The sequence below is a fragment of the Diadema setosum genome, chromosome 10 (assembly GCF_964275005.1).
Source record: "Diadema setosum chromosome 10, eeDiaSeto1, whole genome shotgun sequence".
Taxonomy (NCBI): domain Eukaryota; kingdom Metazoa; phylum Echinodermata; class Echinoidea; order Diadematoida; family Diadematidae; genus Diadema; species Diadema setosum.
In genome coordinates, this window is record NC_092694.1 from 16622609 (window position 1) to 16643221 (window position 20613).

At 40.9% G+C, this 20613-nt stretch overlaps 1 protein-coding gene across 1 annotated transcript; it reads left to right on the forward strand.

The window, feature by feature from the left end:
* The first annotated feature begins 514 nt into the window (after positions 1-514).
* On the forward strand, positions 515-20393 carry LOC140233805 (uncharacterized). Its single transcript, XM_072313899.1, has 4 exons — positions 515-541; positions 1170-1406; positions 3456-3920; positions 17757-20393. The coding sequence occupies exons 1-4, from the start codon at positions 515-517 to the stop codon at positions 20391-20393; spliced, it is 3366 nt and encodes a 1121-aa protein (XP_072170000.1).
* Positions 20394-20613: the final 220 nt, after the last annotated feature.

Sequence of the window (20613 nt, forward strand, 5' to 3'; positions counted from 1 at the left end):
GAATCACACTGCGTCGGTCTCTAATGGTTATTTTCTTGATTGTGTGTGTGGGAGCGCATATTTGTGTGGATTTCCTGTTTTTATTTTCTTTGAGAGTATTAATGTCTTTTCGCTTTTTTTCTCTTTTCTCATCCTTTCCTCCCATCCCCGCGTCTCTTTCACTAGGATGGAAAATAAATAAATAAAAGAAGAAAAAACACAAAAAGCAATTCATGATGACGCATAGTGTCAGTATCGTTAAACATACACAGTGAGTCATGCCAGCACCGTTATATCTGTCGATTACTGACACTTTCCTTGCTCTTCTTTGCAGGCCGGCTGTGATGTAGTGCCCCAACCCCTTTTATTCCAGTCGCGCACTATAATACTGACGGCAACTCGCGGCGAGTGGACGGGACCCAATCTGCCCCGCCCACTTAATGCACCCCCTCTGTGACACACCCACCTGATTTGAACCGTCCAAGCCCTCCCCGCGGTCACAGTGTGGTCCACACACCAGCAGCACTCCACCAGGATGTCAACCGTTGAGGTCGACGCCGAGGTAAATGCCCTTTCTTTATCGTAGCAAGGAGTTTTAACCCCCTTCGTTGTAGCCTTGAGTATTTAATCACTCTCCCTGCTCATGTCTTTATAAGGGGGAATATTTGTTTTGTTTTGTTTTGCTTTCCTTTTGTTTTTCTTTTGGCTTCTTTATTGTTGTGCCCGTTTTGTTCAGTTTGGTTTAGTTTGTGTCGAGTGACACGCGAATTCAAAACAGGAACTTACATTTGATTCACTTCACATTGTATTATGCAATCGAATGTCAGCATTATGTAATTCAAATTCTATTTGATATGATTGTACTTGAATGTTTACTTTACATACTATTTTATTTGCTTTCAAAGCCACAATTATATTTTCATTGTGTGCAGACGCCATCTTGAAGTTTTTTTTTTCTTTTCTCTTAAAAATGATAGTCATATTACTCTTAACAGCAAAGTTCTTTATACCCCTCAGATTATCGTATAACAGTGTATGGCTTGTTCCCAGTAACACAGAAAGCGATTTAACACATAAAACTGATGATGTCTTCGCATGAGAGATTACTTGCTTTTTACGGCTTTCTTGCTTTTCAATGTTTCTGTCACGACACTGATCTTAATACCTTTTAACTTTCCTCACAACCACAGGTGGGGATGAAGTCTTCAACGACGTCCTCGTCGGCTGGGGCCGTGCCCCCGGCCGGGGCTGCGACGTCATCACACGGGCCGTCGACATCGACGCCGAACGGAGCGGAGGAGTACGACAGGTTGTGCGCCATTCCGATGAAGCCACTGCTCGCTCACCGAACCGCGTCGTCTCCACCGCCAGGCTTCCCCGGGCCCGAGGACATCTTGAAGTTACGGTCACAGAGCAAGCGAGTCAAGGTGAGAATGACTAGTGCTCTCCCTGAACCCATGGGCTTTCAATGTGAATTTCGTCTGCATGAGCCTAGTCAGGACATATTTGAAAGTTTAAAGCGTATGAGGTCTTTTTCGTGAGTTTGGCATCACGTGAAGAAAGAGAACTCAGAGCTATGGCGCAGACTGGATACAGCACACCTCTGGAAAGGAGCAGCTGTAATTACTAATAGTAAGTTTTGACCTGAAGAAAACAATTTGACGCTCCGGTCACACATAAGGGAAGACATATAGCAGACCATTTTGTAACCCCTAAGATTCGATTTCCTGCAATATGGTTGTGAGCGATTACAAAACGGTTTTTTTTTTTTTTTCAAAGTCAGTACTAGAATGGTTGTCAGCATTTGGCAACCAATCGACGACAAGTTTTGTTTGATCAGACTTTGTTGATACTGCATAGATTCTTTTGGCTGCCAGACTGATCACTAAATTTTTGTTTGTTTGTTTGTTTGTTTGTGTTTGGTTCCTTGCTGGTCGTCAAAAAGTGGGCAACTATTTTCCCATTGGTTCATTGCAGCTTTAAAAGTGGTCTTCAGGGATCGCTGTCCTTTGACCTGTTGACATGAACAGCTTTATCGATTGGTTACCAATTAGATATTGATCGCAAATCATTTACCAACCAGTAGCCACTAGTAGCTGAATCGATTTTCAAACAAACATTACAGTCATTCTTGGACATGGTTTTAACTCCCATGTACCAAAACACTTCTGAAAGATCCTTATGGCACTCCATTACCATTTCTTCTTCACCGTTCCCCTCCCTCCACGACCAAGCAAATTGGTCCTGACGATATGCGTTTCGTGTTTTACCCGTGAACTCAATGCCGAGTGCAGACTGAGACCGGAAGTATATGTTTCGTAGATATGATAGGGTCATCCCACAAGACCAACACCCACGAGTCATACAGCCCACGAGTTCGAAATCGATAAAAGGTCCATGACTTATACAGCCCATGAGTTCGACACTATAGATAAAAACAGCCCAAGAGTTCGACATTACAACACGGGTCTAAATGTGTCTGTCTCGTGGACCTTGTTTTCTTAGTGTCGAACTCATAGGCTGTATGGTTCGTGGGCTGTATGATTCGTGGATGGCGAACTCATGATGTGCACCCGATGATGACGTTACACTCTCTTCTAGTCACTGATGACTGAATGGCATTACTTGATCTGTTTTGGTTCATATCACGTAAAGGCACCTAAGACACTCTTGTACTCAATGTATAAACATATCAAGTATATAATGTCGCATGTGAACAAATCTGCAACAGCTCACGAAACATGCATACCTGGTCCCGCTTTGAGGTAAGCAACAGAGTTTTTCTTACTTCCCTTTCCAGTCTTATAAACAGATTTTTCGAATTTCCCTAAACAATGCTAACTGCTCACAGCATTCTTCTTTGGATACAGGGGGTAGCCCACTATTATTTCCTCCTTCTTTTCTGAGTCAGTGACTGAGTCGGCTGCTCTTCCTCGCTGAAAATATTTGGGAATTTCAGGAATTGAGAGGATTGGTCGATTGTGAGCGATAGTTCGTGATATCATTTGTCATGTTTGTATTTCTTACCAGTGTTCGGCGTCCAGCTTTCTCCTGTGTTTGGAAGGACTTTGTATTGTCATCATTTGTTTGTTATAATGACCTTTAGTCAATGTTGAGACTCCAGAGAAACTCACGTGTGTTATAATTACGTCAATACATGTTTAAGGTAAGAAGATAGATAACTTTTTTTTTTCAAAGATAACATAACTTTAGATGAAAATTAAATCCAAAATGCCGTATGGACAAGTAATGTACTGACCAATTGATCTGGTAAGCTCCATGTACTGATATTCTATTGAGAAACATCTAAAAAGTGCAATATACTTGTTGAAAATTCATGAACAAAGAATCTATCGTTGTAATATTCATCGTTCATGTTACCATGTCTTCTGCCGTGGTAAAAAAAAAAAAAAAAAATATGTCTTCGTGCCAATGACGTGTATATATCAAACCTTTAATCTGTTATGTCTTGCCAGGTAAACGTTGGAGGCGTGCGACACGAGGTCATGTGGAGAACGCTGAGTCGTCTGCCACGTTCGCGGCTGGGTCGTCTGCGCGAGTGCACCACACACGAGACCATCATGGCGATCTGCGACGACTACATCCTCGCCGACAACGAGTACTTCTTCGACCGCCACCCGGGCTCGTTCTGCTCCATCCTCAACTTCTACCGCACGGGCAAGCTGCACCTGATCGAGGACGTGTGCCCGGTGTCGTTCAGCGACGACCTCGAGTACTGGGGCATCGACGAGCTCTATATGGAGTCCTGCTGCCAGCACAAGTACCACCAGAAGAAGGAACAGCTGGTGGACGAACAGCGGCGGATCACGGAGAGCCTGAGGGCGCGCGAGGAGGAAAACTTCGGGTCGGGCTGCCTGGCCGAGAGGCGCCGTCAGGTCTGGGATCTGATGGAGAAGCCGAATTCGTCCACAGCCGCTAAAGTAAGTAGCCAAAGTAACGTCGCCTCTCGTAAGCCCTGCCCAAAGAATGTCAGAGTCCCATATAAGTTTTGCAAAAACACTACATTCTGCAATGAGGCGATGGGTAATTATTGTCTGATGCATAAGCGGTTATTAATGATTTGTCTTTTCTTAGACATTTTGGGGGAGATTAACACATACATGTAGTATGCAGATAAGAGTTACTGCGCCCTGTGAGGCTCTATTTGCCATTCTTTAAGTCCAAGTGCTTTTCCTAAAAGCAGTTCCGGTTTTTACTGATTTATTCATTTCTGGTTACCAGGAATACTGGTGCAGGTAATGGTGTCATGTCATGTTGTCAACATAATATCATCCTCACTTCATCATGTCAAGAATACGCATGGTGATTTGACCAAACTTTTTGGGATTTTTATTTTTCCAAAGGTCAGGGAATCCGTGACTCTCGACACTGAATCATCCACCTAGTCGATTATTTCTATGCCAATTTTCACTTTGACGAGTTATAACACGCGGGTTAATTTGTGTCGTTGAAGTTGTCTGGCATTACCAGTACCAGTGCAGTGTGTAAAATTATCTGATCAGAAAATTATTGGATCAGAGAAAAAATGAAAGTGGGGGGAGGTACAGTACCAGAGAAGAAGAAGAAAAAGAAGAAGAAGAAGAAGAAGAAGAAGAAGAAGAAGAAGAAGAACAGCTGAAGAAGGAAGAGTCACAGAGACGAAAATGGAAACAGGAGATGTAGAAAGAAGAAGAGGATGCCGAAGAGAAGACGAAAGAAAGCAGAGGAGGCTGAAGAGACGAAAAACCATAATGAAACCTTCCTTACATGTTGAACATACAAAAGAGAGAGCGAAAAAAAGATCAAAGCAATATCACGCACATCAGGCCCGACGCGCCTCCCTCGCGGGAGGTTGCTTCCAAGAAACGCGCAATCTCGCTTGGAGGAATGACGTCATACTGGTACTCACATGAAAACACATGGCAGCGACTGCCTGCTCAAAATGAGCACAATCATTGATTCCCGGGTTCTACATATTGTTGTTGGGGTTTTGTCCTTTTCTTCTTACCTCTACAGCTGAAATTAACTCTTCTTCTTACTGGGAAAGTCATGTATACCTTCATTCGATTTTTATCAGTGATGTACACGAAAGATTATTTAATTTCATGAAAGCGAGGGAGATCATCGCTATCTGTTCATATCTCTGGTTACTCGCTGCCTTCTATCTATTTATTTTCCCGCCCCCTTTTTTTTTCTGGAACGCCCACATCATTTGCGAAGATGAAGCACACAAACATAAGGTCATCGGGTCTTCATTGATTGTGATACTCAAGCCTCTCGTAGAATTGATGTAAGAACGATGTGTAGAATATAGTGCCTTCGGCGAAACATCTTGCCGTTAAAACACAGCGTATCCATCATCATTCTTCTCATGCGCAGGTGTCAAAAATGCAGTAAATATGTATCGCGGTTTAGACTCCTCATTGACATTTCCCAGGCAATAACAAATCCAGCCGCTCTCCAAGTTACGTTCATAATTTCAATTTATTCACTCGCTACATTCTCAGATATGAGTCATCTTAGATGTTGATAAGACGGTGAATTTTATTGCTTTAATATTTTGTGGGCCAGGTCGAAGGCAAATACATATTCAGCATTCAATTTCATGTTATCATATAACTGTATATGCTTTGCTGAAAATGAAGATGAATTAATGAAATTTAATTGAATGAAATGATAAGATGACAAACATTTAAAAGTAAGTCCATCATCAGATAGAGCAAAATTAAACCTTTCCATTAATACCTCTCTTGTGACATAACAAGGAATATTCTACAAGTTATGTAAAATATGTTGCATTTTCGTTTTTTTAGCAGCTTTAATCACAAATAACTCAACATTCTCAACGTTTTGCGATAAAACTCTTCAAATGTAATCATCCCTGATAATTATCACCGACCTTTCAGTCAGCGTCAGTGTTAATGACATCAGTTTTCTATCCTTTGAATTTCTAAACAAAGTAATTGGTCGTTTTAGCGTTCATCACATGACGGTCAAGCAGAAGGTCTTGTACAAATACATGTACTACTATAAAATTGAAGCTTGTTATCATGTTAGCATTTGCAAGCTTCAGTTTGCCTCATTTTCTGCGAAGCTGATTGCATACAAGGCACCAATTGGTCAGGTCCCGAGCTGCATTACTGAACTATTAGTATAATGAAATCCCACAAACACAATTATAATCTGCGCAGTTCCAAAGACCTACTGCTACAAAGCCCAACATGTAAAAGAAAATAAGGAGACCAAGCACTTGCCTGTGTTACTCCCACACTGTGTAACCAGGAACCAGAAAATCCACAACTGTAGCAGTCTTTAAGTCAAGACTCATATATATATATATATATATATATATATATATATATATATATATATGATATATACATATATATATATTATATATATATATATATATATATATATATATATATATATATATATATATATATATAATCTATATCTTGGAATTTTCCACGTGTTGGACTTCGAATGTTATGATTATAAGAAAAATGAGTCTCAAATACGCTATCTGTAGATCCAACAAGAAGGTGTTTATTCACAAAATGTTCAGCCTGCCTCGGGCCTTTGTCAGTGTAATGTACACTTCGTCAGTGTAGTGTATAAATTTTGTGAATAAAAACCTTCTTGTTGGATCTACAGATGGCGTATTTGAGACTCATATATGAAGAGTTTTATTATGAAATGAACTAAGTTCCATTTTCAAACACTTCAAAGTAGGTCTATCATCAGACAGAGCAAAATCAAACCTGGCCAGTAATCTCTTACTTGTGACATAACAACGAATATTCTGGAAGATATGATTAAAAATCTCATGTATTTCCTTTTCATTTTCTTTTTTTTAGCAGCTTTAAACGCACATATCTCAACTTAAGAAGAATTGATTTAGCTGGTTTTGGGATAAAACTCTTCACAAATATTCCTTTAACTGTGCCTCATTGTTAATCCTATCAAGAGCTCTTCCAGTGCATAAGAGTAGATATACATTATATTCTGTGCTGTATGAATTGAAAATTTGTTATAACAATAATAATAATAATAATAATAATAATAATAATAATAATAATAATAATAATAATAATAATAATGATAATAATAATATTATTATTATTATTATCATTATTATTATTATTATTATTATTATTATCATTATTATTATTATTATCATTATCATCATCATTATCGTCGTCGTCATTATCTAGTGCATCGCATCTGTGACAAACAAAATATTAGTTGGACACAACTTGCCCTGCCCAAAGAAGGCACATCAAATTAACGTGAAACCTTTTTTCTTTATATAAGTGTATATGAATTTGGTCACAATGCAGGGGAGAGAGGAGATGAAACTCTTCATGTTATTTTTCGTTAAATCTATTTCTCTTTTCACATTACGTTGGGAAATGCAAGGCCTTCTGTGGTGACTATCGAGTTTAGCTACTGATCCGTAAGATTTTCAATAACAAAAGCCATTATGTTCCATATAGCCATGGCAGGAAGAAGGAAAAAATCAACTGCCTCAGATATAAAATTGAATCCGACGTAACGCGGGAAATAACAAGGGTCCACTCTCCGAACGAACGTCCAAAGACAAATTCGTAACCCGATCGAAAATCTAATATGGCGCGACAGGTTGCCCGTAATATCCGATGACGAGAGCGAGGGAGATTGGTCGTGATGGTTTGAAGCTTCTCATCGAGCAACGAGACGAGAGAAGAGGAAGCGTTGGGGGGGGGGGGGGTAATAGCAAAACCTTCGTCATGTTGGTGGGCTTGAAGTCCTTGCTGTCTATTAGATTGATTTCCCAAAGTAACTGTAATTCTAATCTAAGTACTCTTTATTATCATCGGAAGTAGTCGTGTTAGTGAGAATATTACTTGATTAGTAATAAATAACTATGATAATAGTAGTAGCATCATTGTCGTTATGTTCATGAATATTTTGCCACAGTGATCAGAATAATGAAAATGGAGTATAATAATACTATGATATAATGATATTATTATGGTCTTATCCCCCAAGGGCAATGCAAGCACTAGGTTCTGCCATCATTGCTATTACCCAAGATCATTCAAACATTGCCCTTGAGGATTAATTACACCCACACGTTATAACGAGGAGAAAAGAGGGACCCGTTGGGTAATGCATTTTATCCAGGAACGTACGCTTTTAGTGTGGGATTCGAGACCCAAATCTCTCGTTTCAGAGTTCAAAGACTTATCCGCGATGCCACAGTGGATGTCGTTGACCATGTGATTCTGATGATGAGGAGTTGCTGGCATGTGACGGAGATGCAGGAACACCGAACACGGCTCAGCGTATATAGAAGACTTATTGTTGAGCTTGTATTGAAACAAAATAGCGTAAGGAGCTCATTGCTCGCGGCCTGGCCGCCACACTGTGGCAGGTGATGAAGTGATGGGGGGGGGGGGGGGGTCATCCGCGTAGGATGCAGATAGCGACATTCTCTTATCACTGTCACCTCGCCTGTTGTCATGGCAACACCTTGCATTCGTTGCTTCTGAGCTGAGCAGGAGGACCTTTGAGAAAAAGGGAGAGAAAAAAAAATCACTTTACCAGTTGATGCAGTTCCCTGTTGCTCTTCACCTGTTATGCAAAAATAACACCCGGAATGGGAAGAAAAACGCTAAATGCATCAGCAATGATGTCAATTTGCACATAGTTTGCAATGAGGATGAGGGGAGTTAGTGAGTAGAGAATACAAGTAGAACACTATTTTATCTCCATCCCTCCTACAATCTGACGCCAGATATCAAATTTATCTAATTTATATATTTTCTTTTAAGTTACAATAATGAAAGACAAACATTATAATTGTTTCTACTTTTGGTAACTGCGGGCTTTTATACTACTTATCTCGCTAAAATTTGCATCGCCAACTGTTGCAGCAGGCGTTATAAGATGTAATAAGTATAATGGTTGTCCCAAGTTGGAGAATCATGTGCACAAACATTTCTTACACCAAAATTCACCGACTATCAGTAACATGCTATTCATATACGTACAGTGTATCAATTTCTCCTCTTACACACTTCATCACATATTTCTCCACACAAAACATACCTTAAAATGCATCCACAGAAGGACGCATACACACACACGCACACACACATGCGTATGAATACACAAGAACGGTTCAATATCGATGAGTCTGCTGTATGGCATTTTGCTGTATAAAGGTATAGTAGCCTTGAAGTGACGACTTTTTTTTTTGCGTAACAGATCAATGTCAACGGTATTTATAACCTTGATCTTCATAGAATAATTATTGCTTACAGTGAGTTCCAGCATTAAATAATTAATTTTCTACAGATGATAGTGTGTCATTGAAACTGACCCTTTTTTAAGTCTACAGGGCCTTTATACGCAAACGAGAAAATGACCTGCCCGTCTGCGATACGTGAGATTAATGACAGCTAGCACATAGCTGCAGCCGAATGCTCGAATGACTCACAGATTACAAGTACCAGAGTAATTTTCTGCGCATTTAATCTCTCCCCTACTTCGACGGCATATAGCCCGCGCGGGTTGGAAAAATAGCAACCTTTCTGCATGTTATGCGTTGTATTTTATGCACAGGCCACATTAATAGTCCAGGCGCAGCGACCCAGAAAAAATGACTTCGTTCAACCCACCCCGCAGAAAAGGTTTGACTGCATGGGGTGGTCGGTTGGACCCTCTGGAACACCCCTAGGTAGTATGTGATATCAAATTGTGGTATCAATGAAATTTTACAGGCCATTTTAGTTGCGACATGACCATATTCTTCGAGGAAGCGTCTGCGCACACTAAGACTACTACACGTACCACTAGCACTGCTAAAGGCGCCATAATGCCAGTGGTGCGTGTTATAGTCTTAGCGTACAAAGACTTTTTCCGCGACAAACATCGGTTTTTGCCTGCAAACTAACTTTTCACGCTAAGCTGGGATCGGTGTAGTGTAGTTTCCAGACGTTTTTATGTCGTCTTTATTTTTCCGAGTTGAAGCAAGCCAAGTGAGAGTGCATACCCAGCAATTGTGACGCCCGAACCGTTTTTTGTGGCAATCATTGAGCATGCACCCTCACTCGGCTTAGCGCAATACAGCGGGCTTCTGCACAATACGCAAGCTGTAACTCAGAGAAATAAAGGCGAAATAAAAACAGCTAGAAATTAAGACTAGGGTCGGTAACGCTTGTCGCTATTGGGGCACTGAAAATGACAAACTTATCACAGTTTTTGCATTTATTTCACGAAGGATTCATCGAAACGCCTTAAAACTATATGTGCATGTTGCTAGAGATGTCAGCAATACAATGGGATACATTGTAAGGTATAATATTGTGCATGGTTACCATGGTAACCGGATGCCTACAGGTGATTGGTAACTCCCAAAAATATCTGGAATTTAGACAGGTTTGTTTCTTTTGCCTTTCGTGCACATCACTCATTGTAGATGAGCTCTACACAGTAAAATTAGTCTGGATAAAAAGGAAAAAGACGCCCAAGATTTTTCCCTCATTCTCTCCTCAGCATTAATTCATTACTGCACGTTTTGAATAAAATTTCATTTTATTCTATATATATATATATATATATATATATATATATATATTATTTTATTTTTTTTTTTTTACAATAGTTAACCAACACAAAAGTACGCTTAATTCTTTGATGGATAATCCAGCGCAAGTGTATATTCCTTCTTTAGAAAGGAATTTATCGGTATTCTTGAATAAACTTCCTTTAAGAACATAAATAATACATGCTTTCCTCTGCTCTTTGCCAGGATTGTTTTGAATAACCATCGCTCTGTAAATACTCGAAAGAGCTACTATAGAATATTGGCTTTGCTTTCTGTATTCATCTTATTTTTAAGGGAAATTCGTGTCCATACACTATCAAAAACTATATACATTTGCCTATGCTTTGAAGTCAAATTTGTGTTGGAAGTACGACGGATGCAACTTTTTCATGCATTTTACTATTCGAAAATGATATCTTTCTTTCAATGGCCGTTTATTATGCCTTTGCTTACAAATTTTGCTGTAACTTGAGAATGCTTCAAAATATTCTTCACATATACCTGATGTCGTACACTTTATGCAGAAGGAAGGACATACTTATTGAGCTTTTTGAAATTATGGGCTTTAGTTTTCGAGTTATTGACAACTAAATTCTGATTGGATAATACTGGTTGCCATGGCAACAGGGAAAACTTTTTTAACGAAAATCAATAAAAAATTGTGTGTTTTTTTTTATTGCATCTATAAGATTAAAAAAAAACCCCCAATGTTTGCAGCAGCAGGAGGCATTTTTGGGGTTACTAGTCACCTTTAGGCATCCGGTTACCATGGTAACCATGCACAGTATTATAACTTACAATGAATCCGACTGTATGGATGACATCTCTAGCAACATATACGTATATAGTTTTATGCAGTTTTGATGAATTCTTCATGAAATAAATGCAAAAACTGTGTGAGTTTGTCGTTTTCAGTGCCCCGAATAGCGACAAGCGTTTACCGACCCTAGTCTTAATTTCTAGTCGTTTTTTCGTCTTTATTTCTCTGAGTTGCAGCTTGTGTGTTATGCAGAAGCCCGCTGTATATATTGCGCTAAGTGGAGTGAGAGCACACACCCAGTGATTGCGATTCGGTCGTCACAATCACCGGGTATGCGCTCTCACTCGGCTTGCTTGAACTCTTGAAATAAAGACGAAATAAAAACGGCTAGAAACTACACTACACCGAACCCAGCTTGGCGTGAAAAGTTAGTTTGCAGGCAAAACCCTTGTTCATCGAAGAAAAAGTATATGCGCGCTAAGACTACTACACGCAGCACTGGCACTGGCGCCTGTAGCAGTGCTAGTGGTGCGTGTAATAGTCTTAGCGTGCGCAGACTCTTTTACGTTTGTTCCAACAAATCATGATGAAAAGTGGCCAGTAAAATTCTACTGACACCACAATTTGGAACCACATACTACCTGGGGATGTTCATAGAGGTCCCATCTACCACCTTGTCTGGTCAAACCTTTTCTGCGGGGTGGGTTGAACGAACTCCTTAATTAAGCCTCTTACAGGAATTAGCGCCTTGACTATAAAATGTTCTAAGTCTTCTTGGCAAAGGCGGCGCCATCTAAGACTGGTAACATGATTGCAGCTATGTGCCTTTCTTGTTTTCATTATTGTTGTGTCATCATTATTGCTGCAATAGTGATATTACTGTCGATATGGTAACAGTAATCATAATAGCAATACAATTATAAATATAGAGAGATAAAAATCACTGTTATTATCACTTTCTCCTCCTAAATATTGTGATTATAACAATCTTGATTAGTACTGTTATCATCACCACCACCGCCATCGTCATCATCTTCATCATCATTAGCATCATCATCATTGCTATGATAAGTATTATAGGGAATGATAGGGTGATTCACACACGCACACACACTTGCAAATATGAAGTGAAATTGATTACTCCGTGTATCAAAAGTTTGGATATATAGAACAGATATAATGATATAATAGTACAAAGATCAGATCTCATAACTGTCTTTGAATGATGAGAAAAATGTGACGCGTCGAGTTAACGATGAATTGGGTACATTATTCGGAGCTTCCAGTAGAGGGGAACATTAGACTTCAAAGAAAATCGAACTCTCCAGCAAATAGGATACGCATCTTCTCCGCATATCTGATGCTGGTCGTGCTGGTGCAAACAATAGAAGGGGGATGGAATTCGACATTTTATTTGCCGCGTCCGTGCCGTCGATGTTGTCATGCATGTGTACAGCGGAAGTAAAATGAGATAAGGGATTTTCCTTTCGGCGAGAACGTATAGTTGCGGGTGATGTTATACAGCGCTCTGAATATTTCAAGTTTCAGTAGACGTATATGTAATATACTCGCGTCCTTATCTTAAGGTAGCGTACACAGTATCATGAGTCCAGAATATCCCTTTTCACTTTATAACGTATGTATGTATATGTTATCATACAGACATATATATTAGTATTACTATTACTTTTATCAACATTGGTTTTACAGTTCACTCGTCATTTCAGTGACACTGTGCAGATACAAAAATCATTAATTAGTCAAGCAGAGATCTCTAAGAGAAGACGAAGAGGACGAGCAGGACAAAGAAGAGAGATAGAAAGAAAAAAACTTCATCGTGTTGAATGCTACATGCGGATCTCCAGCTAGATTGTAGAGTCGGGGAAAAGAAAATAATTTCCTTCCTGATTTGCTATGGGTGGGTGGCTGGATTTTCTTCATCCGTGAACGTCTAAAGCCTGACGCAATGTTCTCCCTCATCGATGTAAAGCGAGCAAAGTATCATCCTTTCAGGAGATTAACCCAACATCTACTCGCTGCCTCATCAAGTCTGGAAAAATTATATTATTATGATCACTTTTTTTTTCTGTGTGGGTGGATTACGTACAGGAATCCGCAAGTGACGGTTTCCTCAGTATCTGTGAATTCATAATTCGCCGCGGCGCTAGCAAAAAGATGGGGAAAAGTCGAATACAGCTGCGCGTTGTATGACAAAATAGCCACTTGGCATGCTAGAGGCTCACAGAGAATGGGTTATGATAAATTGAGAACTTTGAGGAAAGTCATGGTTACTGAATATTTGCGTGAGCATTCCATGTTAATGTTCTCTTCTTGAGCTTACAAAGAGCACACACACACACACGCACACATACACACACACACACACACACACACACAGCAGGTCACAAACGCCATCACAAGGACACGCCCACGCACACACGTAACATCACACATCCATTCCTCCCCTATACAACATACACTGCCTTCTCTTACACGATAATCCCGCAGCAATATCTAGGATATTATAGGGCTATGGTTGTACAATGACATTTGCATGTGTAGGTTTCCCTATACGGAAAAATGTATTTTGTACCTTCTCCAATCATGGGCATGGCAATATCCAAGGCATTCCAAGACAGACTTCCGGCCTATCTCCGATAGACTCGCCATTTTTTTTTTTTTTTTATCTTAGCGGTGTCAATCGAAAAAGAGTTACAACTGTAGTTTAAGAGAAACGTTATCTTTTATGATGTGTTATTACTCCCTAAAGTCCTTTCCCGTGGGTTTTGATGAGAATTGAGCAATTACATAATTATCTATGTACAATGTTTATGTTACAAATTTTGCTGTCGCTTGGAGCATGCAAACATGAAATAAGGCAAATATATAACACATCCAGTACTAATTGTAGCAGAAGTTGTTAACAGAGTTGCTGATAGCACCTCACCTACTTCATAGAGGGATACGGCATGAAAAATATTATTTCAAATATTTCGAGAGGAGAGACCAAAATTACCGATTTTTTTATGATGCGTTACAACATCGCAGCAATAAATCCAAAAGCTTAAAGATTCTGTATTTTTGTATGACTTTGTATTATTGATGCATTTGTTCAGTGAGGGATTATTGTAAAAAAAAAAGTATGGCAAAAATGTATGAAGTGCATAAGACAGTTGCAACGTCTAGCAAATTCTTCATACCTTGCGATAGCCAAATAAGTGACACTCCTTGACTTTTATTTTCATTTCAAATTCAATTAGATACACGCAGACTTTATTCATACATTATTCATGTTGAAAAGAAAGGAATACATTTTCTTTTTTCTCCTTTGTTTCAATGTCATGGACTAGTATCCACTTCACTTTGCGTTTGCTATAAAAGTGAGTGCTTATCTAACGATAACACACTGTATGATAATAGCCTCAGTTATAAGCAAAGACACTTGATATGATATGATACGATAGGTGAAAATGCTGTTGGCAATAAGATCCATTACTCTCCGAGACAACCGTGTCCTTCGGGTCCACCCAGACACCTTCAGCCTCGACGAGTCTCATTTTCGTCTCCACTTAACCCATCCTTCAGCCTTCCAGTTCCTTAACTCTGTCAGGACCGTCATCCTCAAAAGCACTCCTTCATAATACACACAAAGGGTGCTGATGGTAAGAACTGGATTAAACAATGGGTAATATTATGCAGCAAGCTGGAGTCGAGTATATTTGAGGTGAGCTACTCTCGGGGAGCGGAGAAAAACAAGCATGACACGGAGGCAATTTGCCGAGGAGCGCCATCGGGTACGACGTTGCTTGCATAATGGGGGCGTAGATTGTGACGATATGGCGGCCCGCTGTGCGAAATGGCGGGAAAAGGAATATTGAAACGGACGAGGGGAGCACTCTTCAAACCCGGGCTGCAGTGTACATTTCCAGGAATGGCTCAAAATATTTGCTCGCCTCAAACTCTGTGTGTGTGGGCTTGCATTTGACGACAGACTGCGTGAATATGCTTGCACAAAATTAAACAAAAACAATAAAAAAAAAACTTAGACCGCCTGTAACATCCCAACCTTCTCCTGGGATCTACTGTCTTACAAATACAAATATCTTGTCGATTTCCGACAACAAAGTACTTGTTGTTGTAAAGGTTGGTTTTTTTTTCCGAAAATGCGCAAAATTGTGCACAGTATTTCAGTCTACGAACGATTCAATGGGTATGTGGAAATGGATCGTAAAATGTACATTGAATTGTCAAAAAAAAAAAAAAAAACGCACGCACACACAACTGTGATGTTCAATTTCTTCCAAAACATCCAAGATTTTTATTACGAACAAAGTCAGATTTGGTGACAAAATGATAGGTCTTCCAATATGTGCAATACCTGTATCATTGATTGTGAACGTATCAACCTTCATCCCTCAGTTTAATATTCTCTTTCAGTGTGTCAATGTACTTTCCAATGTATTGTTCAATTTTGTTGACAGGAAGTATGGAAGAATCAGTCAAAGGGTTGTAAAAATCATTACATAACGTAGGCATACTAATGACCTAAAATTGTTGTTTGTTCTTCATGAATTTAGTAACTGTTATGACAAAATGAAAGCTGCTTCATCTTGCATTTAACAAATTCGCTTTTGTGAAGATTGCTCCCCGACTTTTACACTGCTTTTTTCCTTTGTTGTGGTAAAAATAATTATTTCATATACAGCATTGTTTCTTTCTTTTTTTCATCGTCATTCTTAAAGGGGCAGTCAGGATCTAAATAAAAGTAATAAGTAGGTATTATTGTCTGCGTATTGGTACAGACCTGCAAATTGACGACGTATGTGTACAATATTACATCAAGCAAAGATACAAAACAACAAAAGCTATTGAAATCGGTCTCTTGCTTCGCGAAAAATCCATCGTAGCTTAGTGTAAAGCCAACCTATACTCAAAATAACAAAAAGGGCCACCTTTATGACGTGGCGTTGTTCATCTGTTATTTGCACCAACTTCGGGATAGAAAGTCAATGCCAAGAAGTTACTTGTAAGCTTCTTTGATTGGTCCCTGAGGCTGTAAGTTATTTATTTGCTTTTTTATGCTTAGATATTGAATTGCGGTAAAAGGTTTGAAATAGAAGGGGAAAAATAAATGACTTCTTCACGAAACTTCAAATGATGACGAGCGCGAAATGAAATAGTTTCCATATTGAGAGCGCCGAAAATTCTGAATATCTTTATATAGACGGTTAACGATTATTTCTCTACAATCTGAACGTAAACAACCGTCAAAATGCAAGAACACTGCAAAGGAAATGACAGTGAGTCACTAATCTACAATTATTGTAGTATTTCAACCTCCATGGAAGGGGTCATGTTTTCTGGGGCATTGGTTTGCTTGCTTATTTTGTATGCCTGTTACCCTTTATTTTATGATAAAGTTTTCGAACGGATAGGGAAATACACTGCGAAAAGATCAGAAATGGGTCAGGGAGCCCTGATCTTTTTTCATGTTGATGATCTATTTTACCGATGGAATCATGCTGTTTAAAAAAATTAATCATTGCTAAATTTTGGCAGTTCAACATTTGACTCATTAAAGAATGTCCATGCCTGGTCATAAAAAGAGGAGTACATCCACCGTCATCAAATTTACACTGCAGAAACATCGGTGTTAGATTTAACACCACGGATGTTAAATCTAACACCGATCAAGTGTCAATAGAGGACCACACCCACAAGTGTGGAAAGTATGTTGTCATGGTGTTGAAAAGTGTTCATCTGGCACTTCATGGTGTTAATTTGACACTGCAGCTGGTTATATTTTTGACACTGCGCTGGTGTTAATACAACGATGACACGGCATGGTGTTGATTTGATATTGCTGGTGTTAACGTCAATGGTATAACACCCGCCCAGCTTCAATAGGAGACCACGTCAACTGGTGTTACTGTGGTGTAAATGTGTTCAGTAACTTAGAAACTATAAAAAAAAAACAATTTTGTATTTTGAAGTGACATCCGGAGGTGTTGACCTAACACCACAAATGAGCACCGAAAATTGAACACCAGCTCGGCGTTTCATATTTAACACCGGACTTTTTGCAGTGTAAGGTTCCATATAAGTACAGACAAAATCTGTTCATATTCTGGATATTTCAATCTAGGACGGTAGAACCAAAAACATCAGCATTACTTATTTATTGAAAGAGAGATGCAAAAATATTTCTTCGACTCATGCACAACATTTGCTGTGTAAATAAGCTGGCTTGGTAGAGGTCTCCACAGATCTTTAGTAAGGACAGCATTGCGCATCGTTATATCACGGTAATAGCATAGCGTTATTATAGTTGTCATCCTTCTTCGAGGCGAAGTATAATACATATGTTACTATATTGGTCACTGAGATTTGTCTCCACAATTTCTTTCGTTTTCACTGCAGGTTATCGCCATCATTTCCATCCTCTTCATCATTCTCTCGACAATTGCTCTCTCCCTCAACACCATGGAAAAACTCCAGCACAAGGACAAGCAGCAAAACCCGATCGACAACAAAAATCTTGCCATGATCGAGAGCATCTGCATCGCTTGGTTCACCCTGGAGTACCTGCTTCGTCTCCTCTCCGCCCCGAACAAGTGGAAGTTCTTTAAGGGTGTTCTCAATATCATCGACCTGCTGGCCATCCTGCCCTATTACGTCACCCTCTTCCTCACGGAATCGCGAGATAGCGTGATGCAGTTCCAGAACATGCGACGCGTGGTGCAGATCTTCCGCGTGATGCGAATCATGCGCATCCTCAAACTGGCCCGCCACTCCACTGGTTTGCAATCTCTCGGCTTCACGCTCCGCACGAGCTACAAAGAACTCGGTCTGCTGATCTTGTTCCTGGCCATCGGAATCATGCTTTTCTCCAGTCTGGCGTACTTTGCGGAAAAAGACGTCGACGACACAGATTTTACCAGCATTCCCGCATCTTTCTGGTGGGCGGCGATCACCATGACAACTGTAGGATACGGAGACATCAGCCCAGTCACTGTTTTGGGGAAGATTATTGGGGCAGTGTGTTGCGTGTGCGGTGTGCTCTTTATCGCTCTGCCCATTCCCATCATAGTGAATAATTTCTCGGAATATTACAGGGAACAAAAGCGACAAGAAAAGGCGATGAAACGACACGAAGCCCTGGATCAAGCGAAGCGAGACGGAAGTCTGATCAGCCTTGATATGCGAGATTTGCACTTCGTTGAACTTGCTGATATGGGTTACGGCTTCAAAACGCCATTCAATTCCATCGTTCAAACAAGAGTAAGGAGTAGCTCAAGCCCACTTCGACGCAACAATAAGGGAGCAGCGGCTGCAGATATGGATGTGGCTGGGCTCAGCCGCAGGTATCATTCAAATGACGATTGTATAAAAGACAATATTGCTGTTCAGTGGCGAGGCGCTGACCGACCCCATAGTGGCGTATATCCGCACAGTAGGGATAGAACCTACAGCTCTACAACCTACACCGATCACGCGAATAGGCAGAGTTCGAGTAGTCTTGCATCGGACGCATTCGGGGAATCTCATGATCATCACGACCTACCGCGAATACTGCGGACAATTGGTAATATGGGTATCCTGGCCAGTCAGTCTGGCATGGCAGGACAGGATGGGAAGACCCACGGTGATGATAAGGGACAGGCCTGTGGTTATGATGGGGGTATTCACACCATCAGCTCTCCAAGTAAGCAGGGCAAGGTGGAAATGCAACTCCCTGATCGATTCGCTGGTCCCTCACATCGTGATGATTCTCAGAGTACCTATCGACAATCGATGTCCCCGAGGGATACGGACACCAGCGAAACAGAACCACTGCTTGGGTCGAGACAAGGGCAAGGTAAGGACACACCTTCTCCTGTCTCAGACGGCAACGCTGCAGGTGACATGGGGGTAATTGTCCAGAAGCTAGATGATGGATTCACTACAACATGGACAAAGGCGCCCTCACAGGGTGGCGCTGTAGAACCATTACGACATGGCTCCCAGGTCAAGCCCGCTCTGAAACACACCATGAGTTCAGGTGACGAGCCGATGGAAAGACCGACCTTAACGCGGAAGTCTAGCTCGGAGAGCCAATATTCGCAGAGCGGTCATCCCAAAAAGGTGACCATTGAGGACAGCAGAAGAGCTAGCGTTTCTTCAACTGATTCAGGATCAAGCTCTGGGTCAATACCTCATCCTCGTCTGTGCAAGAAAGCAGGCAGCAAAGGGAAAACCCGAAAGCAGAAACACCGGCCGGCATTCCTCGCCGGCATTGGCAGCATCACAGCTGGGATTCGGTTAGGTCACGGACGACATTCCTCTAAAGATGATTCCTCGAGACGCCCTAGTGATGCGACAGAGTCCTCACAAAACCCTTCTGATGCTTCGGGTAGCAAGTCGAAGGGGAGATCTCGGGGTAAGCCAATGCTGCTGAACTTTCATTCAAAGAAGCAACGCGAGAGCAGTGGTCCAGTTCCTATGCAAACAATCGCAAGTGCGGAAGATGCGGGTAGCAATGGGTCGCACGACGAGAAACCAGAACAGCAGATCGACGACCTGCTGCAAACGTCCAGTAACGCAGAAGTTCCTGTCAAAAACGGCGATGCTACCTCAGGTCATCACCATTCTGTGGCAAATTCTCAAGAACTCATTAGCATCGACACGAATGGATCTGGTCAAAAGCTTATATCTTCGAACGGCATTCCAAAGTCTGTGCCGTCACTGGTTGACGAGCTTCTCAATGGGGATACGCAGCGACCACTGTCGACAATCCCACAGAGCTTGCATAGGTCCATGCCTATCAAACAGCTGTCTCTAGATGGACTCCCCCGATCATCACCGAAAGCGCCAGACCTAATGTCCCGATCAACGCCGAACTCTCCTGATCACTCGACGACCTTACCGTCGGTAGATCAACGGACGTGGGAGAGTCCTTTCGGGTCGGGTTTGCTTCCGACAAATGCCGAACCTCAGGACGTCAGTCACCAAGTGAGCAGTGCGACAAAGGATAGTCATTCGTGTCTACCCGATTCCAGCGACGCCCAAGCACAATGATCGCCAGAGTGAGAACTTTCTATGCAAATTAAACTGTTTGCACATTAATACATCTGATTGATACATGAATATTCATAAATAAGTGTACATTGTGGTGCACGTGACGGTGTACACTACATTGAGTGACTGCAAACGGGCACATGAATCCTTGAAGTAACCTGTTTGGTGATAGTCATAGAACCTGGTGCTATCTGTGCAATATGACGATAAATGCTTTGCA

Coding starts and splice junctions, on each gene's coding strand:
- LOC140233805 (XM_072313899.1), top strand. CDS start 515: ATGTCAACCGTTGAGGTCGACGCCGAG. Junction 542..1,169: donor CCGTTGAGGTCGACGCCGAG/GTAAATGCCCTT, acceptor TCACAACCACAG/GTGGGGATGAAGTCTTCAAC. Junction 1,407..3,455: donor CACAGAGCAAGCGAGTCAAG/GTGAGAATGACT, acceptor ATGTCTTGCCAG/GTAAACGTTGGAGGCGTGCG.